Source organism: Parus major, chromosome 5 (genome assembly GCF_001522545.3).
Source record: "Parus major isolate Abel chromosome 5, Parus_major1.1, whole genome shotgun sequence".
In the NCBI taxonomy this organism is placed as follows: Eukaryota; Metazoa; Chordata; class Aves; order Passeriformes; family Paridae; genus Parus; species Parus major.
Window position 1 is genome coordinate 57,695,768 of NC_031774.1, and position 27,675 is coordinate 57,723,442.

A 27,675-nucleotide genomic window follows, 5' to 3' on the forward strand; every position below is an offset into this window, starting at 1 on the left:
GTTATTTTGTGTTAGAGGACAGCTTTTAAATGGGCTTCTTGTGCATTTGGTAATAGTTTGTGTCGTAGTTTCAGGGTCAGCTGCCCTTAGATATGTCTGTGCCTCTAAGTCAGCAGCCTGCAGCATTATTTGTGTGGGGAGGGTTCCAGGGAGCCTTCTCTCCTCAGCCCAGGGTTTTAATCACTGTCATGTCTGATGACTCCTGCAAGTTTAATTTTAGTTACATGTCAGAGAGGCTGAGTTAACCACTGAGCCACCAGCCCTCACAGAGCCTCAGGCAATCTGACTGGGAAAATAAAGTATTCTCCCTAACTCCTCACTGACTGAGCATTATTCATGGAGCTCTCCTAGGCACAGGGGTGAATTAGTCAAGTCTCTGCCTCACTCAGCACAGCCCTGTCAGAGACTTTGCTGTATTTTCTTCACTGAGAGTTGAGGAACCACCAGCCCCTGTTTTGTCTGGCCACTGCTGTGTGTGATGGAAGCCCTTTCACCTGCTTAAACAGCCCATTGCCTGGGGCCTGTGAAGCATTCCCAGATTCTTTTCCTGGCTCTGCATCTCTGCTTCTCCCTCCCACTGCTTCTGGGAGCTCAGAGATAAGTGACATTATCACAGCCACAGCTGCCTCTCCCAAATCACTGACCCACAGTAATGTAACACCCACTGAGCCTTCCTCCTTTGAGGATTCACTCTGTCAGGGTGCTTGGATCCATCCTCCTGACTCTGCTCCAGGTTTGTCTGTGTGCAGACATCCCAGGGATCTGCAGGACAACAAAACCTGGCCTGTTCTGGCATCTGGGTCCAGCTGTGCCCTGCATTTCTGGAGGCAGCCCAGGCACCTTTCTGCCTTGTTTTAACACACCACAGGCTTTTTTTCCTCTGAGATCCTGTCAGCTCCTGAGGCAGGTTGATTTATAATGATCCAGAAGTGATGGCAGAGCTCCCAGCACACAGGTGTGGAGCTCACAGTGCAGGTCTGTCCTTGCCAGGACATGGAGCACCCTGGCTGTGATGCCACAGAATGGTGACACAGCCACACTGCACCCACCTGTCTTGAGGTGAGATGTAGTTTGAGCCCACACTCACCCTCTGCATCCTCCTCAGTCTCAAGAGGAAGAATTTTGTAAAGGTAAACTGGTATATCTGCATGTTAAGGAGCACTGGAGTGCTGCCAGTGAGTCCCTTCTCACACATGGAAACTTGTCAGCTCTAACTCCTGTTGAAATCAGAGTTACAAAAGCCTGCAATCAGAGTTAGGCATTAATTTATTTGCTTCCCTGAGTGTTTGCTTTGCATCTCAGATAAATGATGCACACCAGTAGCTGTTCTTATTTTATATTTTAAACATTTTTATCCTGGTCTTTGGTGAACAGGACTCCTGAGAGCATTGAGGTCCACTGGAGTGAAGGAGATAATTAGCAGATCTACCAGCCTGAGCATTAACTTGTTACACAGAGTTTGAGAATGGAATTTATTATTGCCAGAAATGACTGCTTTGTACACCAGGTTGTCTTAGTGGCATCAGGAAATGAGTGGTTATTAAATAGAATCAGGTTAAGATGGACCTGATCTCAGTTATTAGACAGCTCTTATTAATCTACTTTCCTCAAAACGAGAGTGAAGGTTTCCAATCTTAAGAGTAAAAAAACTGTGGTGTCTTTAACAGCAAAATTCCCAAGAATTAGTTAAAATGGTTACATTGAAATTGAAAACAATTTTGTCTTCCAAATCAGGATAATTATCAGACCACCCCCACCACCCCCAAATAACAAACATTTTTGACATCACATTGCAGCACAGTCTTTGAAGTTGCTAATTAGTTCTACATAATGAGTGTTTTAGCAATCCTCCAAACACAGCCATGTTTGGCTGTGAGCACTTTGGAGCCCCAGGACCTCAGGGCATTTGGATTAATCCCTCCATATCCCTTTCCTTGCAAGGATGTGCTGCAGGTTGAGGCTGCCTTGGTTCACTCTGCTGCTCTTTGGGGTCACTTGTGGGAGCTGCCGTGTTTTAAGCAGTGTCTGGAGCCTGCCATGCCAAGAAGTGAAGCACAATGGGAATATCTTCAGGAATACCTTCAACCAAGAGTGCAGACAGTGGAGTTGCTAAATAACATCATTCCCAGTCTGGGAAAGGCAGAGATTCCTGAAATCCTAAGAAGCAAACAGCTCACTTGAGCTGAGTGTGAGACGGTGTTTGGGAAGCTGGGGCTTTTGTTTGCAATTTAATCCTCAAGGAAATGTCTCCTAGAAAACACAGCTTTTCACTGCACAGTAAAATGAAGCTGTTAAATACCTTTCCCTCCCTTTCCCTTCTCTCACACTCCTCTTTGCCTGCCTCACTCCCACTGCCTGGTGGTTCCCTTCCCACCACACTGATGTGTCTGCCAGTCTTTTTGAGTATCTTCAGGCAATTCTTAAAGCTTCCTTGGCCATACATAAAAATATATTTCAATAGGAGTGAAAACAGGGCTTAGAGAAATGCAAAAAAAAAAAAAAAAAAAAGAAAATTGGGAAGCTGCAGAGAAAAAATGGTGATTCTAATCCCTGTGCTCACGGCCTTGAAGGCAGAGTCTGGGAGCTGTCAGAACATTATAGATAACCTTCATTTCTGTGTGTGAGTCCCTGGGATTATTGTTGCACAGAGTGTGATTATTCCAGGTAAGTTACGTCTTTTCTTCTTGCGAAATTGCTGTTTTAAGGAGATTGTGCGCTTTTTTTTCCCCCTATGTGAATTAAATAATGGATTCTCTTGGGCGTGTGGAGTAGTTAGGAAAAGCACTATAAAAGCCTAATGAATGTTTGTTGTGCTGGAGTGAATGCTAAGGAAAACCCTGGCTGAGACTGAAACTCTTTTCTTTCCTTAGGGAATGCAGTCGGATTTTTGGTGAAGATGGTCTGACGCTGAAACTCTTTCTTAAAAGGACTGCTCCCTTTTCTATTCTGTGGACTTTGACTAACTACCTGTATTTACTGGCTTTAAAGAAGCTCACAGCCACAGACGTCTCTGCCCTGTTCTGTTGTAACAAAGCTTTTGTCTTCTTGCTTTCTTGGATTGTGCTCAAAGACAGGTTCATGGGAGCAAGGGTAATGAACGTGCCTCCTTTTCCACTCTCATGTTTTCATAATTGCACTTAAACCCATCAGCCATGGTGCTGCCATAGCACTGCTGCACTGGGGTGTAGCCACACCATGAAAACCTTTCTCATGTAGTTTTATGGTGCAGCCTCAGGATCAGTTAGAGACCCCAGAACTTCAGAAATTCAGTGTGGGAATTTCAAGGAGCTGTTACAGCCAAGTGTAACTCGATGAATTACAATAGAAAAACTTCCAGATTCATATAAACCTATTCTTTCTTGGCTTATTGTGCTGAAGTTTAGTTAATTTTATTTTAAACTTAGTGATGAATGTTTAGGTTCTAACCAAAGCAGTTTTATTCCTTGTTTGGGTAGACAGATGTTTTCAGTGTGTGATGATTTTTCTTGTGCTGCCCCATCACTTTTCTCACACACATTCACATGTGCATGTGCCAAAATTGCTTTAAAATTAGCACAGCTCTCTTGTTTGGAGGTGCATTTTGCACTGAAGTATTACAGGACCCACTGGCAGTAAAATGGACCCTGCAGAAATTTAAAACAGAACTCAAACAAAATTATCCCCTGGATCTGGGGAAAGCAAGTTTGTTGTGTGATTTTCCATACACACATCTCCCAACATGCAGCAATTTAAACTGTTGGCTTCTCACCTTGGATGAGGTGTAGTGAGGATTTCTGCTAGTTCATTGATGCAGCTTCCCCTCTGAAATGGTTCAAAGTCCCATTTTGCACAATCCTGACTGAATTATTGAAAACCTTGAACTTCATTAGGCACTGGCTGGGGCCAGGTGTGGTGGCTGTGACCAGAAGAGACCAGCAGCAGCTGGATTTAAGTTCCATGGGAAGCATGATGGATCAGGACACTCAGCCAAGTCAGTTTGTTTTTTGAAAATGGGCACAGCAGCTTTTTCTTATTTTTTCTTTTTTCGGTCTTTTATTCTTTTTTGGTTTTTTGGTTAATAGTGTGATAGAAGGGTTCAGAAATGAAAGGAAAAGACATCCTGTTGTACAGGTATCACATCTGGCTTTTGGAGCAGCCACCAGGACACTGAGCAGAGCATTGTGCTTGCCAGGCTTGCTTGAAGGTAACACCTGGATATCTATTTCATACACAGCTGGAAATACAGAAAGATCAGGTGAATGTGACCCACCCTCACTGACAGACTCAAAGAATAAACAGGGTGTAAAACCCTCAGTTCTCTACAGAAATAACAGGAGCAATAACTATCCCCCTCTGCCCCTTGATCATCTGAAAAAATTGAGTATTTTGTACCCTTTAAGCTCATTTTCATCTCAAAGCAACAACTTTCTGGAGGAGCAAGTGTAGCTCTTGTGTTCTCCTAGCCTGCTCTGTTAAGAAAACCTAGAAATAAAAGCTATTTTCAGTTCTTACTTATTTTTCACTGAGTAAAAAAAGGTTGCCATAAATATGCATTAGTAGGAATGCTGTAAACACCATGGGGTTCACACAGGAAAAACCTGGAGGGAAAAGTGAGCAGCAAACCCTGCCCATAAACTGAATTTCACTGCTCGCCGGCAGAGCCTGGATGCCCATTGCTGGAGAGGTAATTCACAGCGTTTTCCAGCTGCTCTGCTGACAGAATAACACTTAATGATGTTAATAACCATGCAGGAGAGTGTTTGAGAGCTAAAATACGACAGAGCAGCACAGACCCAGCTTTTTGTGCTCTGAATGCTTCAGCTGCTCTCGCCCGCAGCCCCTCGGAGAGCAGCAGGAATTGGGTTACTTGGACAGGGAAGGACATGAAGAGAAATAAAGGTTTAATCCTATAGCCTGAGCTATGTTTTGGTGGAAAAACTCTGCACCCAGGAGCTCAGGCAGCTTTTCCAAGGAGCTCAACTCCCAGCAGCTCTTGCAGAGATGTCTGGGTTGCATCGGGGTGGGGATGGATGCTGCAGTGCCTGGGACAGCAGTGGCTCTGCAGCACATCCCCAGCTCCCTGTGTGCCCAGTGGGGCTGCAGCAGTCCCCAGACTGCCCATGGGTGCCCACAGGCACAGGGGAGCTCCCTGACATCCCTCTGATCCCCTGGCACCCATCCAGCTGCAGGGCTGGATTTTCAGATGCCACATCTTAAGGCAATCCTGTCTCGCTGGCCACCCTGTGGAATGGCACAATCCCACCTGTGGGAGCACTGAATAACTGCAGAAGGGCTGCACACAAAGTTTCTGCTGCTGTGGCTGTGTTTGAGGCACCCAGAGTGTGTCCTCTGCAGGCAGAGCCATGTGCCATCAGCTGTAGCAGCCACCTGAGAGAGAAGAACACAAGGGCAGGTTTAGGTTGGGTATTAGGAAAGATTTCCTTACAGGAAGGGTGGTCAGGCACTGGAACAAGCTGCCCAGGGAAGTGGTGGAGTCATCATTCCTGGGAGTGCTCAGGAAATGTGTAGATGTGGTGCTTGGGGACAGAGTTTAGTGGTGGAGCTGGCAGTGTCAGGTGAAGAGTTGGACACGATGAGCTCTTCTCCAACCTTAACAATTCCCTGGTTCTATTTACCTATCAAAGGTAGAGCTCAGGTGCCCTGAAGTACCTCCTGCCCTGGGCAAGGACACACAGAACCATCCCTGCCCCCTAACCTTTGCCTGGACACTTCTGAACATCTCTCTATCAAATTAATAACGTGTCCATGTCACACTTTGGGAAGTCCAGACAGCTTTGGCTCAAAGCAAGCACAAAGATTTAAATGACTTTACATGTCTGAGTAATTCTGCTGGCTGGTGCTGCTTAAATTTAAACACATGCTTATATGTTTGTGTATTTAAGCTCTTAGTTGAGCTTCATGTGTGGAGTTGAATCAATGTTTTTTAGGTACAGAATAGTTTGGGAACATTTTTCTCCCCTGAAAATGTCGACTTTAGCCTGGAGAGAGGTTTCTTCCCTGTCCTTGAAGGTGTTCAATGCCAGGTTGGATGGGGCTTGGAGCAACCTGGTCTAGTGGAAGGTGTCCCTGCCATGGCAGAGGGTTGGCACTGGATGATCTTCAAGTTCCCTTCCAACCCAAACCATTCTGTGATTCTTTACACCTCATTTTCTGCTGTGCTCCACAGAGAAAAAAAAATGTCTCTGATAAACTGTTGGTTGGCCTTGCTCTCTTTCAGGGAAAAAAGGAAAAAAAAAAGAGGCAAGTTAATATCAGTCCTTACCTAGGAGGCTCCAAAAGAAAGTTACTACTCTCTTCCATTAATTAAAAGCCTGGTTTAATGAGTTGACAGCCACCTTTGCTTCCCTGTGACCTTGCAGAGCAGCCTGCAGATGAGAGCTCAGGTTTCTAAAGCCAGCACCTGAGGCAGGCAGAGGTCAGCTGTGCTGATGCCCTGGTGTGCAGCATGCAGGAGGAGCCTTCAGCAGGACATTTAAATAATGTTTCTGCTGTTTTCAGTCTCAGGTGTTGATGCTCCACCTGCCCATCATTTCAGTTGTGCCAGGGGGAAAAAAAGTGCTTGGCTTTATAAATATTCTATTCAATTAGGAATCTGGCTCTCTAAATTTGGTTTAGGCAGACTGGGAGTGAGTTTTTCACAACAGGAAGAAAGGGGATGATGGATCTACTCATTTTCACTGACACAAGGAAAGGACTGAGCAGTGAGGGCACCAAGAGTTAAATCTCCATCCTTGCTCTTGGAAGGAGGGCATTACTACACTGAACTCTTCTGTTTTGCCTTCTGAGACAGACTCATTGCTGGAAATACTCCAGCTGGCAGCTGAAATCCTGAATTTCTGTGTGGGGCAGGATGTGTAGTGCAGCCTGAGGTGAGTCCAGCCCGGCAGTGTGGCAGGACAGGGGGTTCTGGACACTCAGAGGAGAGGCTGTGGATGTCTGAGGGGTCCTGGCTCAACATTGCTTTGGGGCTGGGACTGCTGTGGTGTCCCCAGGATGGCTCAGCTGCTAATATGTGTTCCCTGGGAAGGAAAAGGGGGAAACCTCCTGGTCCCCTCTTGCTGAAATCCTCCCAGATCTCATCCCCCCATTGAGACTGCAGTTCCACAGGGGACTCCAGCCCGTGGCATTGGGGAATCTGGATTTCAGCTGCCATTTCATGGTGAATTTGGGGATACCAGTGATACCTGCGGGTTTTGCTGACCTGCATCTTGGAGTTGGGGTGTTTTACATGCAAATCAGCTGGGATCCAGACCTGCAGTGGGGTTTCTGACTTTGCCATGTGCAGGGGCACCTGTGTGCCTCAAGGACTGGTGAAATAGGGCTGATGGTGAGGGGGAAGGACTTCAAGCTTCACCCAGGAGATGAGTTTTCCTGGGAAGATGTGGGCCTGGATGCCTGTGGGATTTAGGAGCTGACATTTTCACCTGGAGTCTCAGAGATTTGCCCTGCCCTGGGAGGTGTCTCTGGGTTCCTCATTGTCCCCTGTGTGGGAACACCTTCACCTGAGTCAGTCCTGTGTCCCTGTCCCATGTGTCCCTTGAAACGTGGTTTTGCTCACCTGACTGGCTCTGCTGAAGTTATTTTGTGGAATTTTTTTGTGCTTATTGCCTCAGTCTGGCTCACATCTGCTTGGGATGAGTGTCAGTGGTTTTCTGGGACTCTTGGTAAACTGGGAGCTCTGAAAGGCTGTTTTACATGTTTGGATCAAGATGAATTGAAGTCTGTAGGCTGAAGCTTAGGTTTATCTAGGGCTAAATATTTCTTAAATGAAGTTCAGTGATGTTTTCAAGAGGCCAAGTGCCCATGGCACATTGGTGATGGCTCAGGAGTTGTGCACTGGCTCAGGAAACACTCCAAGGAAGCTGGGTGTTCAGTGTCTTTGAAATTCACACTCCACATTTACCTGCTGAGGGAAGTTAGGTGGAGAGGGGGAGTTTTTTAAAGAATGAAACACACTGGGCTCCCTACAACTTCCTTAAGGTTCTTGGAATGAAGACCCAGGATTTCAGATATGGGATAGGTAACGATTCCTGCTCTTTTTCTTTGAAGCTCCTTAAATGCTCTCTCTGGGATTTTCAAATGAGGCCAAAAACCTAAGCACAAAGGTAAAGGCTTCATGAAGAAATTTGGTCATGTCTGTCCAAAAATGCTGTCAGGACACAGCCAAAACAGCTGGAAGAGCTCCCTGTGGTACCCTGGTGTTCCAAAATACAGGGCTCATTCCCCAGGACTAAATTTCCAGGATGTTTGGCCATCTAATGATTGTGTTTCAAGTCAAATTGGTGGCATTGCTAAATATTTCTCTCGTTGTACAGTAGAACGTGATGCCTTAAAATTTCTTGATCTTGCAGTTGCCTCTCCAAAGTGGATGTTTAGCTGACAAAATCCATAATGATGGATGTTCTGTCAGTAGGCCCCAGCAGAATTTGCAGTGCTGTAGATCCACATCCCTGTCAGTGCACACACTTCCATTATGCTTTACATCCTTCCCACGATCTTTCCTATTTAAGGGAAAACAAGAAAGCTCCAGGTCAGAGCAAGCACGTAATGACGCTCTTGAGAAGCCCCTGGCAGTGATGACCTCAGCTTTACACTGCTTTGCTTTGTCTGTGCAGATAGTGGCAGCAATAATGGCAATCACAGGAATTGTAATGATGGCATATGCAGATGGTTTCCAGGGTGATTCCATTATTGGGGTGGCCTACGCCGTGGGATCAGCCTCCACGTCTGCACTCTACAAGGTAGGTCACAACTGTTTGTTGGCACTCCTACACCCATTAGAATTGGCTGTTGAAAAGACACAAATACAAAGAGGATGGCTGCAAAATAAATGTTTTGTTCTGTTCATCACTCGTTGTGACAATGTCAGGAAATCTACCCCGAGGGTAATTAGCTGTCATCTGCCAATTACCCAGAATGGCGTTTCTTAATGAGCCTTTAATGAAATCTCCACTGCCACGTCAGGAGGAGTTCATGATCATTTTTAAATCATGACAACAGGGTTTATCAACACCTTTCAAAGTGTTGATAAACACTTTCCATGTGCAGCAGGGAGGAGAGCCAGGTTGGCCAGCTCATCCCAGGTCTGCCCTGCAGCTCCCTGGCACACGCTGGGCTCAGAGCCCTGGGATGAGCACAGGTAATTCCCTGCAGACACTTCTGCTTGGAAGAAGTGGCTGCTCTGGAAGCTGAGGGCTGGGAAAGGCAGGGATTCTGTGTCTCAGGCTGAGATTTGTTTTCAGCTGCATGCTTAAAGTTTGGGGTGAGTTGTGGTGGGATCAGAAGCTGCCCTTGCAGCTTTAGACTTTGCTCGTCTCACTCATAAATTTGTTGTGGCCTTTCACAAGTCACTCAGTTCATAGAGGACAAATTCTCACAGAGTGAGCCCTTCCAGGCTGGTTTTCCTCTCACATCAGGGTCGTTCTGTGGAAGTCACTGGAGTCTCCTCCCAAATCCCAGCATTGCCACACTCAGCCCAAATCCTCTACATTCAATTAATGAATGGTGTGTCCTTGGGTTCTTGCTTTAGTCTTGCTTTTTCCTGGCTTCTTCTACACTTATTCCTTGTGACATTTTGTGTAAAGCTTTGTTACACAGCCCCAGCCATCCCTGTGGTAAAGACGTGGTGCTAAAACACAGGGAAGGGCAGAAATCCCACCAAGGATCCCCCTGCAAGACTCTTGTGTAGGAAAAGGGCTGGGCTGTGGCATGGTGTCCTTTGCTCCCCTCTCCCCAGTGGAGACCTTCCATGGCAGGCATGGAGTCTAAACCCCTCCTCTCTCCTCTTCTCTCCAGGTTTTGTTCAAAATGTTCCTTGGGAGTGCAAACTTCGGGGAAGCAGCTCATTTTGTGTCCACCCTGGGCTTCTTCAACTTCATCTTCATCTCCATCACCCCAATCATCCTGTACTTCACAAAGGTGGAGTACTGGTACCCCTTCTCTGCTGTGCCGTGGGGTTACCTGTGTGGAGTAGCTGGCCTCTGGTTAGGTATGTGATAAAAAAATATATTTATTTTTATAATAAAAAAAAAATTAAACAATATTTTCCATAATAATAGAATTGTTTAATATTAATTTAATTTTTATTCAATATTTAATTATTTTGTATTAATAAAATAATTAATTTTTCTAATAAAAAAAATTCTGGGGGCTTCATCCCTCCTACCCTGTATCAATTTAGCCTTGGGCAAAATTAATTTCCCCCATCCCCTTTAGCAGCAGAGCTCTCTCACAGATTAATTCTGGTCCTGCTGCAAACTGGTGCTCTTTAGAAATGATTCATATTTCTCATTACACCTCATGAAACATTGCTATTAATTTATATACAATTAATAATTGATATGTAAGCACAGTTATAATTAATAATAATTAATAATTAACAATAATAGCAGGGAGTAAACATGAAGCAGCACTACTAATTGCCTATTTTTTCATCCCTACCATAGGTCCACACCAGTGCCCCTGTCTCTGGCACAGCTTGGCTGCTGTAAATCCCATTTCAAAGGGCTGCATGTTCCCAGGCAGCTCCTGGGGGATGTTTGTGCACTGACAGGGGCACCCCCACACCTTTCTGGGGGTGCTGCAGGCTCTGGGCAGGGCTCTCATAAGGCTCCCTCTTTCTGAGCCAGAATTGCCAACAAAATATCTGTTGGATTCAGCCCCGGGGCATTTTAATTTCCACATATAACAACATCCTTTCCTTTGGTAAAGTCTCTTTTATTCCATAATTGAAGAGGTTTTTGTCACACTACACATTTATTAAATGGAAGCAAAGAGAAATGTCATTGCCCATCCCATCCTGAGATGTGGCCAGGCTGCTGTGAGCATCTTCAGCTGCTGCAGCTGCCCTGAGAGCTCCTAGGGGACCAAAATTAGGGATAATTTGTCACCCAAGTGTATAAACCCAGCCTTATGCAGGGGACTCATCAGCAGGACTGGGTGGTGGGTGATCAAAGTCTTAAGTTTGCTTTTCATCTTTCAAGGAAAGGTTAAAGAAACATAAGCAAACTTTAAGGGGTTTTTTTAATCTTTCAAGGAAAACAGAGCTCTGTGGGGGTGCTGTCATGTAACTAAAAAAACCCAAACCCCAAACAACAAAAGACCTGATTTTTTGTACCTGATTACAGCCTGTGCAAAGCCATGGAATATGAGAACCTCATTATTAAAGATTAAAAATCAATTACTTTGTGACAACTCCCTCATTGTGGTATGGATACTAAATAACACATATTAATATCACATACAAATATAAATATAAATATAAATATAAATATAAATATAAATATAAATATAAATATAAATGTAAATGTAAATGTAAATGTAAATGTAAATGTAAATATAAATATAATAATCCATATAAATATCACATATTAATATCTACATACTATAGAGTCAAGGTGGAGGAGGAAAGTCTCACTCTGGTGTTTTCCCCCATTTTTATGTATTATTTTCTCTGTTTTTCTCCAGCTTTCAATATCCTGGTTAACGTTGGGGTGGTGCTGACCTACCCCATCCTGATCTCCATTGGCACCGTGCTCAGCGTCCCTGGAAATGCAGGTACCACTGCTGTTGCTGCCAAAACGAGCCCATGGCAACTCAGAAAGCAATTTAATTGCTTAAATAATTTGTTGGGTGGAAATTGACTCCAGAGTCCTCTCTTGAGCAGCCTGTGTCTCTGCTCTTCAGTCTCCTCAGCCTCATCACTCCTGGGGCTTTGAGCACCAGGAAATATTTGTTTTTAGGGGAATGCAGCTGTGCAGCAATGCCTGTGGGAGGCTCAGGGGTGCTGTAGTGCTGTTGGTGGAGCTGGGAGCCTGGGCCTGGAGCTGTCTGGCCCATGTGCTGCTCTCTCCCCATCCCTGGTTCCTGAGGGAACACTCTGCTGATGCAGCCTGTTGTGGATAAAGAGTTACCATGGAGTGCCTTCCACCTCAGAAATCACAGAACCATAGGTTTGTTAAGGCTGGAAAAACCTCCAAGATGATCAAGTCCAACCTTCAACCAAACATCCTTGTGCTCACTAAGCCATAAAGTGAAGTGCCATGTCCACTCACTTTTTGGACACTTTGAGGGGTGGTGGCTCCACCACTGCCCTGGGCAGCCTGTGCCTTACCAGTCTTCCAGTGAGGAATTTTTCCTAATGCCCAAACTGTCCCAACTTGAGGTCTTTTCCCTTTGTCCTGTCCCTTGTTCCCTGGGAGCAGAGCCTGAGCCTCACCTGGCTGCACCCTCTTCTTGCAGAGAGCCAGAATGTGCCCCCTGAGCCTCCTTTTCTCCAGGCTGAGCCCCCTCAGCTCCCTCACAGACCCTTCACCATGGAAATGTTGAGGTTTAATGCAGTCCCTCCAGGCTCCCTCAGATCCTGCACAGAGGAGCTGTGGCACTCCAGTACTGCATTGTCAGATGATTGCTCAGGGAGATTTGAGAGCCACAGGGCCAGAGTGCAGCACAGAGGGTCACAGGGACGTGGCCCTCAGTGCCATCAGCCCTCCTGCTGCTGTTGTGACGCCCTTGTTGTTCCTCTCCTCCCAGCCGTGGACCTGCTGAAGCACAAGATGATCTTCAGCGTGGTGCGGCTGGGGGCCACCATCATCATCTGCATCGGCTTCCTGCTGATGCTGCTGCCCGAGGAGTGGGACGAGATCACCCTGAGGTTCATCAACAGCCTGAAGGAGAAGAAGAGCGAGGATCACTCCGAGGACATGACGGAATCCAGCGTCCACACGAGGAGCAGGAGCAGAGCCAACGGGACGGTGTCCATCCCGCTGGCCTAGGGCTGGAGGAGCGTCCCTGCACGCAGATGTGTATTCTGTGAATATAGCTTAACTTTCCTCACCACCTGTATGCTTCAAAAAATGTCATCTAACCTGAGCAGGGGATGAACTGTAAGATAAGAGAAGTACATCTATAATAAATGTTTACATTTATACACTTAACAAGGAACGGGTGTAAATAACTACAATAAAATCTTTTGTAATAAATGTTTTAAGCTTGTGTCTTTCTGAGCTGGGCAGTTTAAAATGTGGATCAGGTTCATATCGTTCGTCTCTCTCTCTGCTGGCAGAAGTAGAGCCATTTTGGAGGATACAAATCTTGGATATTTCCAGTTAAATCTCAAAATTTGACAACTTGACTTCCTTTCAATGAAGTGCCCTTTCAGCGAAGCAGCAGTTTTGGAAAAGCATTTCAAACCTCTCCTGGAGTTTTGAAGAATCCATTCTGAAAGGCACTGATGTTAGCACTGATATTCCCAATTATTATCAGAGTAAATATTCCATGGTGTGCAGAACATCAGGCCTCTCCTCCCAGGCCACGCTGAGCTGTGCCTCCTTCCAACACCACCTTTCCAGAAGTGGTGCTGGAATTTGGGTAAATTCCAGTTATTGAGTAAAGCAAAACATAGCTTTATTTACCTCATTTTCTCCCAGGAAAGCTGCACTCCCAGGTTTCAGGAGAGATGGAACATCCTGGATCGCTGCTGTCCCTGGGAAATGCCATTTTCTATTTTCCAGAGCGTTGGGACAAACAAATATTTTTCTTAACTTCTACTGTTGGAAAAGTCTTTCTAACGCCAGATGAGACCAACCAACCTCCCAGTCCCTTCCCTAAGGCTGTTGCTGTATAATTTGGGCTGTTTTACAGCAGTCCTGGGATTGACTACTCAAAATCTCTTTATTTGAGAGCACTTGGTAGGCAGACAAACATTTTTCCCCTGTTTTTGTTTTGTTTTGTTTTGTTTTTGGTTGTTTGTTTGTTTTTTTGTTTGGCTTTTTTTGTTTGTTTTTAAAAGGAGGATAAAACCAGCTGGAAAGTATCATAGATTACTGAGCTCTGCTGACTTTCCTGCCCAGTTTGTGAGTTTGATTAACAGCAAGTAAGGGTGTTTTGATGTTATTTCTACCAGGAGGAAAAAAAAATAATGTAAATTATAAATTATTTAAGTCTTTATTTGACTCTTCTTTGGATGTTTTTTTTAATATTTTAATATTCATGTCTAAACTGTTCCTTGAAGCCAGCAGAGCAGAAAAAATACTTGTGTGTATTAAAAAAACTCACGAACTTGGGCTTTTTCATCAAATGGCTGCAGAATTAAGGCTGCAAAAACCAACTCAGCCATCTCCTGTGCCCTAAACCCAGAGCTGTAAGGTTGCATGCACACTCAAGCCTCTTACAGCTCCTGCTCTTCTGCTTTTGAGAAGAGAGAGACAAAAAATACTCCAAAAAAGTTAATTACAAAGATGCTGATGGGCTGAAAGCACCCAGCACATGGCAGCTTGGCCTCTCCCCACACTTTTGGAGCTGATGCATTTATTTACGTTGCTAGATAGTTTTGGGGATGTGTTTTACTGAAATTTCAGCTCCTGCCAAACTGAACACATGGGGAAAACAAAGCTTTGAGTATGCATCGATGAGTACTTTTTGGCAAGCAGCCTCATGGCAGCGTCTTCAGGCCTGGGACTGGATCCTTTAAGGAAGCTCATTGAGAATTCTGTGTAAAATCCCATTGTTTGAGTCAGCTTTCCCCTGCTTGACACATCCCATGACCAGGGGCACAGGGTGTTGAGAAGACTGTAATCCCAACCAGGAAGGCTTGAGCAGAGCACCCCTGCTTTGGTTTGATGTCCATGGAAAGATCCAGGTTGGAATTGGGTCTTAAAGATCCTCCAGTTCCACCCCTGCCATGGCCAGGGGCACCTTCCACTGTCCCAGGCTGCCCCAAGCCCTGTCCAGCCTGGCCTGGAACACTTCCAGGGACCCAGGGACAGCCACAGCCGCTCTGGGCACTCTGCTCCCAGATGTTTTCCAGGGATGCCTTAATCCCCCTCCTTCACCTCTGCCCAACCTCCAGATCCAACTCCTCATTAAGCATGGGAATAATGATTTTCCCTGGAGTGCAGCTCAGCCTTCCAGCTGGAGAAGAACCCACCAAACCCAAGGAACCACAAACAGAGGCTCTTGGGGCTGATGCTGCTGGTGACCCACCTGAGGAGCAGCAAACCAAAAACCATCCCCATCAAGTGACCGACAGGACATCGCCTCTTCCACCACCACTGCCACTTCTGGCAGCCCCCTCTGCCCTCCCCAGCAAGCCACAAAGCCCCAGTGGGGTTTCATTTCTCTGGCAGCCCCCTCTGCCCTCCCCAGCAGTGTAAGGCTGCATTTCTGTGGCACCCAAGGAAAATGCCACTTTTGATCCGGCAGCTGCTTTATCAGATTCTCCTTATGGCTGGAAGGAAAACAAAACGTGCTGGGAATAACCTCCAGGAGCATCCCCAGCAGAGGCTGGAGGGCTCTCTGGAGGGCTCAGTGAGGCAGCAGCAGCACGGGCAGCATTATCAGCACCACGGTGTCCCCAGCCTGGGCTGAGAGAAGATGAATGTCCCCTGCCAATAGCAGCGACAAGGAGCAGAGGGAGGAAGGAGCCGTGTTTCTTGACCTTACAGATGTGTAATAACAAGCTCTATCAGCCACAGCAGTTTGTATCCCAGCCAGGGGAGCCTTGCTGGGTTATTTTCCTCCCTTTGCTGATCCATTTGTTCACGCTGTCGCTGCCTGAATGTGCTGCAAGCAGGATAAACAACAGCCTGCTCTCATCGCTGGGGTTCCTTCTGCTTTACTCACTGGGGATTTGCATAAAAGCCCAGGCGTTGCTTTGGCAAAAATCCATCCCACCCACTTCCCATCTCCTCCTTTGCCCACGTTTTTTTTTTTGTGGTTTTTTTTTTTTTTTGGTGATTTAAAACTCATTTTTGAGGAGAAGCTTTAAGGCTTTAAGATCCGCTGCTGCAGTTGGGTGTTTGAGTGGTGCCCCTCGGTTCACCTTTGCCCCTCTGTGTGCAAATGTCCTGCTCCAAGTCATGGCACTGCCCTCCCCTTGAGCTTTTCCCAGTATCTTTTATTTTCCCAACATCAGAGCACTTAGGAGTTAAGGATTTCATTTTGACTGCGATAAATCTGCTGAAAAATCCAATTCTGGAGGGATCACCATCCCCTCACAGGTTGCTGAATTTAGTGGAGAGTTTAAAGGAGTAAATGAAATGAGAGAAAGGGATAAAACTCTTCCAGCTCTCCTGGGAGGGACTGTGGGCTGTCCAAGGGCACTGTATGGGCCCAAAGCTCCTCCAGCCCCACATTTCTACAGCACAGTACTCAGGAATTTCACTGACCTTTACATATAGACAAAATAAAATAACATTATTGCATTAAATAACTCCCAGTTAAAGAGAAGGATGAGCATCTCTGACCAGGATCTCAGCTTGCCTCAGTGACCTGCAGTAAGGGCATCCTCCTGCAGCCTCCCCCCACCCCAAACCTTCAGCTGCTGCCCTTGGCCCTCTTTGCTTTGCAGAGTGAAACTCTGGGAGAAGGAAACATGGACAGGAGAGGGGGTTGGGGAGTGTGGGGAGCAGGGAGACCCTGTCAGGATTTTGGCAGTGCCTGGGTAAAACACCAGATAAAACATGAGCATTCACATGGGTTTCCACTGCTCCCACACATCCATCATTGCATTTAATTCATGATTTCCCCAAGCTGCTTAACAGGAATGACCTGTTCTCAGCAGGGGAAGGGTAATTAAAATAAAAAGGAAAAATAGTAAGCACTGAGAAACTCAGGAGGGAAGAAGGGTGTTGATTTTACATTTTCATTTGAAAAGAAGAAGGAAAAAAATTACAGGCCAGGTTGCTCTGCTCCCTCGTGCCCTGTGTGACCTGAGAAAAGTAAAGTCATGAGAGATGTTGGTGCTTTGTGGCTGAAAACATGAACTGGTTGGGTTGTTCTAGGGATGAATAATTTCTTCTGGGGGAAGCTTGGTCTGGTGGAAGGTGTCTCTGCCATGGCAGGGGGGTGGAAGTAGAAGATCTGTAAGATCTTTTCCAAGCCAAATCCTTTTACAGTCCTATGATTTTATGAACTATCAAATAGGACTCACTTTGACCGATATTCCCAGATAGTTTTGGACTAAAGCTGCATTTCTTCCAGCAGTGCCCCCAGCCAGCAGGAGCAGAGGTGGGAGAAGCTCCTGGGCCAGGCTTTATTCCCAGGCTGCTTCTCCCGTTCAGGATGGGAGACACTTAAACCCTTCTGGTGCTCCAGGGATTGAATTTCCTTCCAAAACCTGAAGATTTACCAAAAGAGCTGCTTGAAGAAGTACCTGCAGGCCAGCTGAGGTGGTGGCCCTGGATGATAATCCCTTGGAGGTGAAAATTCAGCTTCTCCAGAGCTCAGCACCGGCTCCTGAGCTGCTTCTCCCTCCTCTGTCAGCAGCAGCTGCCTCTCATCCCTGCAGGGGAATGGCTGGGGATGGGTCAATGTTTAACCAAGCTGGGGAGGACATCTGTGAGAGCTGGCAGGGCTCACAAAGATCCCTCTCCAGGTTCAGGGAGGACGGTGCATGAGGGCTTTCCCTTCTCCTCTCAGAGCCCTGGCTCTGCAGGATGGGCCTGAGCTCCTCCAAGGCACAGCCCAAGGTGACCAGGGTGGCCCCAGGGCCTGCTCTGGGTGCCCTGCCCAGGGAGCCAGGACAGCCCAGCCCACAAAGCCCGGCTGGGACACCCTGGGGAAAGCCCATCTTCCACCTGGAGCTTCCACCCCTGCGGGAGACCTGGTACGGGAGAGCCTCTGCAGGTGAGGGGACACTGCTGGGACACTCAACCTGGGGCTGGGGTCTGCTGCCTGCAGTGTGGGGTGGGTGCAGGGCTGTGCTGTTCTGCATCAGCAGCTTTCTGCCATTTTTGCCATTTCCAGCGTCTTTTAGCTTTGGGAAAACTCATTTTTTTTCCTCCTCCACCGTTTTGGGAAGCGTCTCAGTCACCAGGGGCCAGATCCCAGCTCCCTGCTCTGATCAGTCTGGAAACAGCCCAGCATCACCCTGGCACCCTCCTGTGTGTGTGTGAGCCCATCACAGCCCTGTCCTGCTCACCTGCCCTGTCAGACACATCCCTGGTCAGAATTGGGTTCTGGGCAGGGAAAACCAGCGCTGGAACCAGCAGCAGATTTCCCAAGCTGGGAGCAGAGGAAGGCAGCCTGGCTGGGTGTCCTTCCCTACAAACAGCCTTTAAACTCCATCCATACCCAAAGCCTGCCCAGAGGTTTGCATCCATCTGGAGGAGAACATCCAGCTCCACAACGAGCTGGATGCTGACAGATGCTGCCCACAGCTCTTAGGGGAGTGTAGGGAGAAACATCCACAAAAACCAGTGGGTGTGAGGAAGGGTGAGGCAGAGGGAGGAGGATCTGCACCCCCAGCATCCCCCTCCCTGCTTTTCCATTCCCAAAAAGTTAAGCACCACTGCTTCACCAGAGGCTGGATATTTCCTCCAGGATCATTCATCAGGTGGCATCAGGAAGCAGTGAAAGCAAATAAACCTCTGGAGTGACAGCAGTGACATTCCCAGAACTGAGGTTTTGGGGAGAATACAGATCAGGTCTGGCTGTAGAAGAGCAGGTTTTAAGTATTTCATGAGAGGAAGAACAACCAAATGTTCCTGTTCTGGAAAATTATCAATGAGCATTTAACAAATGCTTGTTAAAAAAATGTGTATTTAAAAAAAAATAAAATAAATGTAATCTTCCATTACTTTCCATTTTCAGAAACAAGAAGAGTATGCTCAGGAAAGCTCAGTGAAGTATTAGCTCAAGCTGCTGTCCAAATAAGCAAAGCCTCCAAGAGAATCGGTTTTATTTGGTTTATGAGCATTCAGCTTGGCTTATTTTAAATCCAGATTCCCCCAGAGGGGAGGATCTGCTGCTGTTGAAGTGCAAGGGTGGAAAACAGGAGAACAGGAGTCACAGGGATGCCTTGAGCTGGGGCTTTGCTCTGGGGGGAGCAGATTTGGGGCCAGGGAGCCCTCACCCCCCAGTTCTGTATCTGCAAATGTCCCACAAGCCACATGCATGCATGGGATGGGAGGGGAAAACTCAAAACAGCCCCAAACACACACAGCACAAACCATCAGACCTCAAAAGGGAGAAATAACTTCCTCAAAGCCGTACCCTTCACCAGGACAAGCTTTTCCTAAGCCACAGCCACTCCCCTGTGCCGTGTCCCTGTTCCCACTCCATGGGCCACCCCCTCACCTGTTCCTTTCCCCTCTGAAATTCCCTGTGCACTCACTTCCCTGCAGATAGAGGCAATGCTCCATAACCCCCTTTTTCTCTATCAAGCTGCTATTCCACCACCTGTTCCCTGCAGATGAGGTTTGTTTCTCCTGTGCTGGAATTTTTCCCTCCTGTTCCTGCGTGTGTGGAGCAGCCACAGCTTCACTCGTGGTTAAACATTGCCAGGGCTCTGCAAAACATTTACCTCGTGGAGTCTCCACATCCCAGCACCCTCAGGGAGACAGAAATTCCTCCCTGTGAGGGTGGGGAGGCCCTGGCACAGAGAAGCTGTGGCTGCCCCATCCCTGGAAGTGTCCAAGTGTTCCAAGGATGGGGCTTGGAGCAACCTGGGATAGTGGAAGTGCCCCTGCCCATGGCAGAGATAAATAAAATGATCTTTAGGGTCACTCCCAGCCCATTCCATAATTCTGTGACTGTCTTCACTCTCTTCTCCAAGAGCCCAGCCTGGTGATCTTATAAACTGACCTCCAAAATACTGCTTCTCTTGTTAAATATGGCTATTAAATTTGGCATCAGCTGTAATGTTCTTCCTGCACTTTATCCCCAAGCCTCCTCCCCTGTTACCTGCTCAGGGCTCCCAGCCTGGGGGTGCAGGAGCTGCTCAGCCACACCTCACTTAACTCCAGGTATAAAATGTCATTTGAATGCACCAGGACAGCCTTTTGGGGTGGATAAACAGATAAACTCTTGTGTCAAAGAAATACTTCCTGCACGTGCAAGTGTTTATTTGTGCAAGAAAAGAACAAAAGGGGTGGTGGTGTCCACCTGAGAGCCCCAGCACAGATCAGAGCTGAGCCTGGATCCCACCCAGGCCTGAGAGAAAGCTCTGCCTTAATAACTAACAGGGCATCACTGGTGTGTGACACCTTCTTCTGGGCTGGTTTCCAGGTCTGGGGGTGCACCACTCACCTGAGCACAGCCCTCTGACTCCTGCTGCTGCCGCCCAGCTCTGCCACACTCAGCAATTCCACAGAGGCATCGCTCAGTGCCACCAAAAAAATAACAACAACCCAGTCACAGGGGCTGAGCAGCAGGAAAAGACCCAAACTGTGCCTGTGCCTGACTCTAAGAGGGCAGGCAGGGGGAAGGCAGAGGAGATCAGGGGTTTCTTGGCCAGCTGATGGTTACAGGGCATGGGAAGAGAAGAGTCCCTCGAGCACCCAAATCCCAGGGGCTGGGGGAGAGGCCACAGGAGACACAAGAATGGTGATGGTGATATTTAGGAGCATGAGTGGCTGTAGAGGGAAGCTGGAGTGGTGTTTGTGAGAGGTCACAGGCACAGTTACCCCCACTTTAGTTCCTGCAGCCAACAGAACGTTCCATGTGTTACTGCCATGCCCAGACAGGGGTTCAGTGGGACATGCCACAAAAACCAGGGCACAAAGCTATTGCTGAGTGCACCTAAGCAGCTGATCCTCACCCAAAAGTAACTGCATCCCTTTCTTTACCCTTCAAGGACCCCTCTCTTTGAACACCTTGCCAGGAAAGGATGGAGCCAGCATCATCAAGCAGCACCCACCTCGGAGTCCTCAAGTAAGGCACGTGAAGCTCCCTGGGAGCTGTCCTGACTGACCCCTCCCTCCCCATGGGCTTTTTGGGGACAGGGACACGTGTCCCAGCACCACAGTGGGGGAAGCAAACACCCTACAGCCACACAAGGGGGTGTCCTGATTTTGGGTGACCACGAGCTCGTGTGCCCCCAGCAAGGACATGGGGCCACCTCTGCTGGGATGTCCCACTGCCCTCTGGGGTGTCTGGGTTCCTGCAAACCCTGCTGTTGCCACGGGGCCAGGGTGGCCAGGACAGAGCCCTGGGCAGAAAGGATCCAGCCTGTGTCGTGTGGGGCTGCTTTGGGCTCTTCAGGCCAAAGGCAGCAGCTTGGGAGAGGAGGGGGAGAAGCAGACAGATGATGTGCTGTGCACTAGGGGATGGTGAAGGACACTGCAGTTGTTCTGGGTTTCAGGGATTGCTGTTCATGCTCTGCACCTGCCCAAACTCCCTCAGTTTCCCCATCCTGCACTTCTCAGATCCGTTCCTCCCCAAGACCCAAACCCCATGACTCTACCTGACCCAACAGTCAAGATTTCCCTCCACACAAAGGCTACCCTTACAAAACTAATGCTCAGAAATATCTCCAAATCATTTCTCCCCCTGTACTTGGCACTGGTGAGGCCACAGCTCGAACCCAGTGTTCATTCATGGGCATTTCCTCCTCATATCCAACCTGAATCCACTTGGAACAACCTGGTCTGGTGAAAGATGTCCCTGCTCCTGACACAGGGGGGTTGGTCCTTAAAGTCCCTCCCAACCCCAAAACTTCAGGTTTCCATGATTCTGTGAACAACAAACCCACTGGAACAAGGATTCTTTGCTTGAGACTTCCTTGCTGTGATTGTCATCTTTTAAATATAATAAAGAAGAGCCACCAAAGGGGGTCACTTAAACCTGCTCCCCTCAGGGCTGTGGCTCAGGGTGACCCTGGTGGCTTCAGAGCTCAGAGGTGTGGAATGATGTGTCCCTGGCCATGGTGGGATGATGCAGCAGTGGCTTCTGGATGGAGCCCACCCACACCCTGAAAACTGTCATGGAATTGCAGTTTCCTTTAGAAACCTCTGACCAGCACGGAATTTTTAATTATTGATTTTATTTCCATCACAGCTGTACCTGAGTATTTTTGAGACAGTCACAGTTAACACTCATTCCAGGACAAAGACTTTGTTAATCCTACCCTGTCCTGCTGCTGCTGCTCTTAGGGAGTGCACACAGCTCCAGCAAAAGCCTTTTTCCCTTGGGAATATTCCCAAAGGCAGTGGAGCAGGATGGCATGGCCTTCTCAAGGACTTTTAGAGGATCTTGGTCAGAGAGTATTTCCAGGGAAAAACCTGTGATGTTCACATAAACTAAAGGGAAAAGTCGGTTTTCCAGCCTGGGACAGAGCTTTACCCAAAGCCTGAAGCTTGGCTTCCCCAGCAGGATGGGGTGATGAGCTCAGGGATGTGGGAGGATTTTTGCCTTCATCCACCCCGTGCTGGTGGCCTTGGTGGCTTCCCAGAGCGATGCCAGCCTGGACCACAGCTTGTGGTGTCACATGCTGCCATCTAGTGCCATTTTTCAGGTTCATGTTCAGCTTTGTGGGGTTTTATTTTGGTGCTAAGAGACGTGCACGTGGCATTGGGGATGGTGGGGAATTCTCCCTTTACGTGATGCCGATTTTTCCTCCTGCATTTTTACACAGATCCAAAGCTCAGGATTCAGCAGCAGCTCAGTGCAGACAGTCAGAGACATGTCCCCATTTGTTGGACACTTTTTTGTAACCAAGGAGTTAATGGTGTCCCAAATAAAGTATAAATCAGGTCTTACAAAGTCCTTGATGATGTCCTCTTTAATTTTTATGGAAGCTGTGCTGAGCTCCCCTCCTAGAAGGGAACTCTAGGTGGAGTCACCATCCCTGGAAGTGTTCAAAAATTGTGTGGATGTGTTATTTAGGGACATGGTTTAGTGATGGACCTGGCAGTGCTGGGATAATGGCTGGGCTTGATGATCTGAGGGGTCTTTTCTAACCTTTGTGATCCTATGAATACCAAGCCATTGAATGACCCAGCAACACCTCAGAGCTTGGCATGATTTAAGGAGGCATCTTTGCTCCTCAAGATAAAAATCCATGCTCAGGGCAGGCTGTAGAGAAAGTCTCTGCCTATTTTCACCAGGCACCAGAAAAGGAGCTTTGTACCATGCAGAGTTTTGCAGAGAGAAGTCTTACTTAGGCAAATGTAAAGACTGGCTGGACAAAGGGAATGGTGCTCTAGGTCTCCTCTAATTGGGATCTGCCCTTTGATGACCTGATAGGATCCTTAAGGTTAAATTATGACACATCTGCAGGCTCCAGCTTTGCCATGAAGCAATCTGAGCTGTGTTTTGGCTTCACTCTGGTCCTGGATGGAGCTTTGGGCACTGTTGGGGCTCAAACAGAAATACCTGCAGGGATGGAAAGGACTGGGGCCTTGCTGCTTGTGCTGCAATGCAGAAGATTTCCCCAGTTTTGCCCACTCCTGCAGGACAAAATGATGCTCATTTCTCTGAGATGCCAAACTCCTCCCTGTATCCCAGGCAGCTGGGCCAGAATGGGAGCTGGGAATGTCCAGGTAGTTTCATATGTGCTTTTATGATCCTGTGGAATGAGAGATGCTAATTATAAATACTGGACTTGCAGAGGCTTGAACCTGCCTTCCCTCCACAAGCCATGGCTCCTGCCAAGCCCTGGAGTCAGCGAGCAGTGGCTGCAGGCCCAAAACCAAAGGTAAGCACAGGAGTTTGTGCCCTTCCACAAAGGGGAACCCTCCATTCCGGGCTGCAGGCTCCTTTCCCTCACACCTGGACCCCTGAAGGGCAGAAGTTGGTATTGGCTGTGCTCCTGTCCCTGGCTGAGCCCAGGACACTGAGCTGAAACGTTGGTGTGAGGGTGAGAAGACCCAAAATAAGGGGAAAGCTTCCTGATCTCCAGCACAAGAGTTCCCTGGATGAGATGCACCTGCTGAGCCGGGACAGTAAGTGTTTTTGAGGCTGAAAGTATGAGAGGCACGTTTTTAAATGACTTTCTTGAGCACCCATCACTTGCAGTTGGTGGGGAGAAGGGAGAGACAGGAGCTTGGAGCCAGGCAGGGCTCAGGCTCTGCTCCCAGGGAACAAGGGACAGGACAAGAGCAAGTGGCCTCAGCTTGTTCCAGGAGAGGTTTAGATTGGATTTTAGGGAAAATCCCTTCACTGAAAGCATTGCCAGGCACTGGCTCAGCTGCCCAGGGCAGTGGTGGAGTCCCCATCCTTGGAAAGGTTTCAAAGCCGTGTGGATGTGGCACTTGGGGACAGGGGTCAGTGGTGGCCTTGGCAGTGCTGGAGGAGCAGCTGACCTCGATGATCTTAGGCTCCTTTCCCACCCTTAACAACTCCATAAGTCTGATTAAAAGCTGCAAACACCGTGTGCCATTAATACCCCCTGCAGCCCCAAACATGCAAAAGCCTTCGGATCATGAGATTATCCCAGAGAACCGACCCAATGCAGTAACACCTCAGGGGGCAGGAGCACGAATACATTGTTTTAATGAAGTTTTTCCCCTCCTGCCCCAGAGCTGTGGGATGAACTGCAGGCACAGTGGGAATCTGTGATGAATCCCTGCGAGCTGGCTGCACAGGGAGATGCTCACTGCCTTTATCTGTGAGCAACTGAGGGGTTTGAGAGCTGGTGGCTCTTCCTTTCTCTTTCAGAAAGTGCAGGTGTATTTATTTCCACCCTTAAATACCTCATAGGTGCTGGAGAAAAGGGGGCAAAGCCTGAATCCCCTCCCTGGCAGGAGGCAGCACTTGCACAAGCTTCAGATGCTGGACTTGACCCGCAAGCGACGAGAGGTAATGCCAGGATGGATCTGGGGAGGAGATGGGGGTGTCTCTCCCATGGACCAGGAGGCTTCAGACCTCTTGCTGGGGAGGTGAAAGGAATCATTCCCTGTGTCGCAGGCAGAGGGCTGGTGGGGAGCACCCCCAGGGCTCCTGTGATCAGTAATTACCTGTGATTTTTCCAGCGCTTTGCCCTCATTTGGCCGTGACTCACAGAGAAACCAAAAATCCCTGTCCCAGTCATGTTCTGTCATGCACCCAGCCTGGCAAATTCCATTTGCTTGGGTTAAACTACTCGACTGTGCAATTATTTCCAGGGCCAACCCCCTAATGCTGTGCCACGTCGAGCTATTAAAAGGCGTTCGCTCCTCTGCTGCTTGTGTTGACAACTCATTTGCAAACCCAGGCGGAGCTGAAGCGGAATCTCCACAGGGAGGCGAAAATCAATAAGCAAAAAATCAAGGAATTCAGCCCCCAGGATGTCCTTGAGAGTCCCCAGAGAGCTGACAGCACCAGAAGCCCAGACCCTGTCCCTGCTGAGCACAGTCAGCATTTTCATGAAGATGACCCTGGTAAGTGGAATTATTTTCCAAGGCGATGTAAAACTCACCCAAACATCACCTGGAGAAGTTTCCCTGGGGAAGATTCTTCCAGTGCTCCACCTCCTGCAGTGATAAGAAGCAGGTTCAGGAGGGAAAAGGCTGTGTTTGTACCGAGGTAAACGTGCCACTCACTGAGGCTGATCACTTCTTGGGTTTAGGGTTTTTTTCCCCACTGTCCCTACAGAAGGGGGAAGGGGATCTCAGCCACCTCTTCATCCTGGCCTGTCCAAGGCACAAGCCCTGTCCTGCTTTGCCTGCACGTGGCAACCTTTGGCACAGGCTGGGAATGTGTCACCGAGGCTGAAAGTGCTTAAATCAGTGAAAAACCTGCCCGAAGGTGAACTTTCACCAGGAGGAACAAACTTGGCTTCCCATTCCCTCGTGGTTCTTCACCTCTTCCCCCTGGGGGTAAAGCCACATTGCCAGACTCTAAAATTTCACCAAATATAATCCTGGGTGTGTTACACCTCACCCTGCCCCAGACTGGGGTCTGGTCCTACAGGGAGCTCCCAGGATTTCCCTTACGTGCCTCCAGCTGCCCTTTGCCATTTCCAGCTCAACTCCAGCTCTCAGAGTATTTAGTGGTATTTTATTCTTTTCTCTCCCCTAGGAAACAGGTGGGGTGGGGAGCTCTCCAGGCAGCCTGGCAGGGCTGAGCTCTCCCCAGACAGGAGAGGGAAGGCTGAGCTGTGGTTCTGCAGGGAGCCACGGACGAGGGATCTGTTCTGGGACTCCTCCAGCACAGGCTCCGAGGAGTGCGAGAGGGAAGAGAAGATTCACCGCAAACACACGCTCGTGAGGACCAGGACAGAGAGAGTTTCCCTCTTTGATGACTTCTTTGACAGGGATTTCTAGTGGCATGGCTTGGGATGTGCCAAAGAAACGAGGCCCAGCTCTGGAGGGGCTGGAACCCCCCAGAGGGATGGGCTGAGGTTGGAGACAGCGCTGTGGAATTTCTGTGAGCACGGGCCAGTGGAAAGGACATCTGGAAACGAGGAGCTCACTGATGTGGGGTGAATAAAAACCCTGATGTGTGGCTGAATCAAAACATCAGGGGAAGAAGCCTTGGATGGAGCAACAGTGAAATGGGGGTAGAGAGGAGGAGGGGGCTGGCAAAACAAAATAAAACCAAGAAGAAGCTGGGGAAAGTTCTGGGTTAACCCCAAATATTAGATTTCAACTGAAATTAAATGTTTCACTTGCCTTTGAGTTACTCAATCTTCCTGTTTAAATTGGGGTTAACCTTTTTTAAACCACAAACCCGAGTTCAAAATGCAAGGGTAAAAAAAGATTCATTTAGAAAGTCTTTAAATTAAATTTTTTTGGCATTTCTAAAATTCCTCTTTGACTTTTGCAGCTTTTTTTATTTTTTAATTTCGTCTCCCCCCACCCTGTCCTGGACACAGAAATATATGTACTTTCTTCAGAACTAATCTACAGATTTATACCTAATCTGAAAAATCTGCCTTTGGTTCAGGTTTTTTTCCCAGTTCAGGGTTCAGTGCTGGAGAGTGAATGATGGAAAAGAGGAATCTCCATCTTTTCCTGCAGACACTCTCCCAGGGATGCTGCTCAAGGCTGCAGCACTCACCAGGAATTTGAACAAGCTGCCCTGTTGCAATCTGACATTTCCAAGCATATTGAGAAAGATGGTTATATGAAGGTGTCTGATCTATCAAAAACAATCTTTCAGTTTCCTTCTCACATAAACTGTATTTTTTATTAAATTATCTCATTTTCCTTACAAAATAATTAGTTACCTGAGAGAGAACTTCACCCAAATCTCCTGTCTCCTTTCTGGTTGTCCCTGGAGCTCCATAAGGGCCACCAAGTTTGTGGATTCAAAGCACTTCTATAAAAGGAGATTTCAGTTAAATATCACACAGTTATTTTAACGTGGTGAACTGGATTTGTAGGGGTCTGGTGAAACACAAGGGAGGCAGAGATTTCACCAGCAGCCCTGGCCCTGGGGAACAGCCAGGTCTGGTTGCCAGCAGCAGTTTTGCCTCTGTTTGAAGCTGCAGAGTTGACAAAGAAGAGTTGACAAACTCTTTGTTATAGATACATTTTATATTGTTGGCTTTTTGCAAATATTAAAATGAATGTTATGTGTATAAGAATGAAAAATTTTGTTGTATTAATATAGTTTTCTTTATTTCTGTTATTGATGAAACTTAGAAATAGTAGTATAATACATACATGTTAGGCTATGGAATAGTATTAAAATAAAAACTACTTTTGTCTGTATAAGCCAAAGACTGAAAAAGATAGCTGGAGACTTTTTTTCTTTTGTAAACTATCTTATCCAGATGAAGACAGCAGTGACCAGAACTCTGGGGGGAGGAATTTATTGCATTTCTGGTATCAGGGAATGTAAATCTCAATGGTGCCAAGAAGATTGATCTATTGGGAAGGGGGAAAGAGAAAACTCAACAGAAGAACACCAAAGATCCTAAGAAGAATGTCTGAATATGTGTGAGAATTTATGGATATGTAGTAGGGTTCTGTTTTTAAGGGATAATACTTTGTTAGTAAGGTGTGCTCTCTTAGCTGAATGCAGAGACAC

At 47.6% G+C, this 27,675-nt stretch overlaps 2 protein-coding genes across 5 annotated transcripts in view; both read left to right on the forward strand.

Annotated features, from left to right (window-relative positions):
• The window catches only part of SLC35F4 (solute carrier family 35 member F4), a 109,561-nt gene extending 96,581 nt beyond the window's left edge, over positions 1-12,980 (forward strand). For 3 of the 4 annotated variants that reach the window (XM_015632307.3, XM_015632308.3, XM_033515342.1), the window contains 5 exons: positions 2,871-3,090; positions 8,616-8,741; positions 9,796-9,988; positions 11,467-11,556; positions 12,532-12,980. In XM_015632307.3, coding sequence (XP_015487793.3) covers positions 2,871-3,090; positions 8,616-8,741; positions 9,796-9,988; positions 11,467-11,556; positions 12,532-12,773 — 871 coding nt within the window. In that variant the 3' untranslated portion in view covers positions 12,774-12,980. The remainder of the gene's footprint in view (positions 1-2,870; positions 3,091-8,615; positions 8,742-9,795; positions 9,989-11,466; positions 11,557-12,531) is intronic. The other variant, XM_033515341.1, reaches the window with a different exon arrangement.
• A 4,385-nt stretch (positions 12,981-17,365) lies between these two features.
• On the forward strand, positions 17,366-27,399 carry CCDC198 (coiled-coil domain containing 198). Its single transcript, XM_015629613.2, has 6 exons — positions 17,366-17,625; positions 20,576-20,652; positions 23,330-23,416; positions 24,421-24,519; positions 24,914-25,079; positions 25,720-27,399. The coding sequence occupies exons 1-6, from the start codon at positions 17,436-17,438 to the stop codon at positions 25,962-25,964; spliced, it is 864 nt and encodes a 287-aa protein (XP_015485099.1). The 5' UTR covers positions 17,366-17,435; the 3' UTR covers positions 25,965-27,399.
• Positions 27,400-27,675: the final 276 nt, after the last annotated feature.

What these genes read in the sequence shown, in the direction of transcription:
- CCDC198 (XM_015629613.2), top strand. Translation starts at nt 17,436, where the DNA reads ATGGGCCTGAGCTCCTCCAAGGCACAGCCCAAGGTGACCAGGGTGGCC. An exon ending in TGACCCGCAAGCGACGAGAG is followed by an intron (nt 24,520 to 24,913) that starts GTAATGCCAGGA and finishes TTGCAAACCCAG; the next exon opens with GCGGAGCTGAAGCGGAATCT. An exon ending in TTTTCATGAAGATGACCCTG is followed by an intron (nt 25,080 to 25,719) that starts GTAAGTGGAATT and finishes TCTCTCCCCTAG; the next exon opens with GAAACAGGTGGGGTGGGGAG.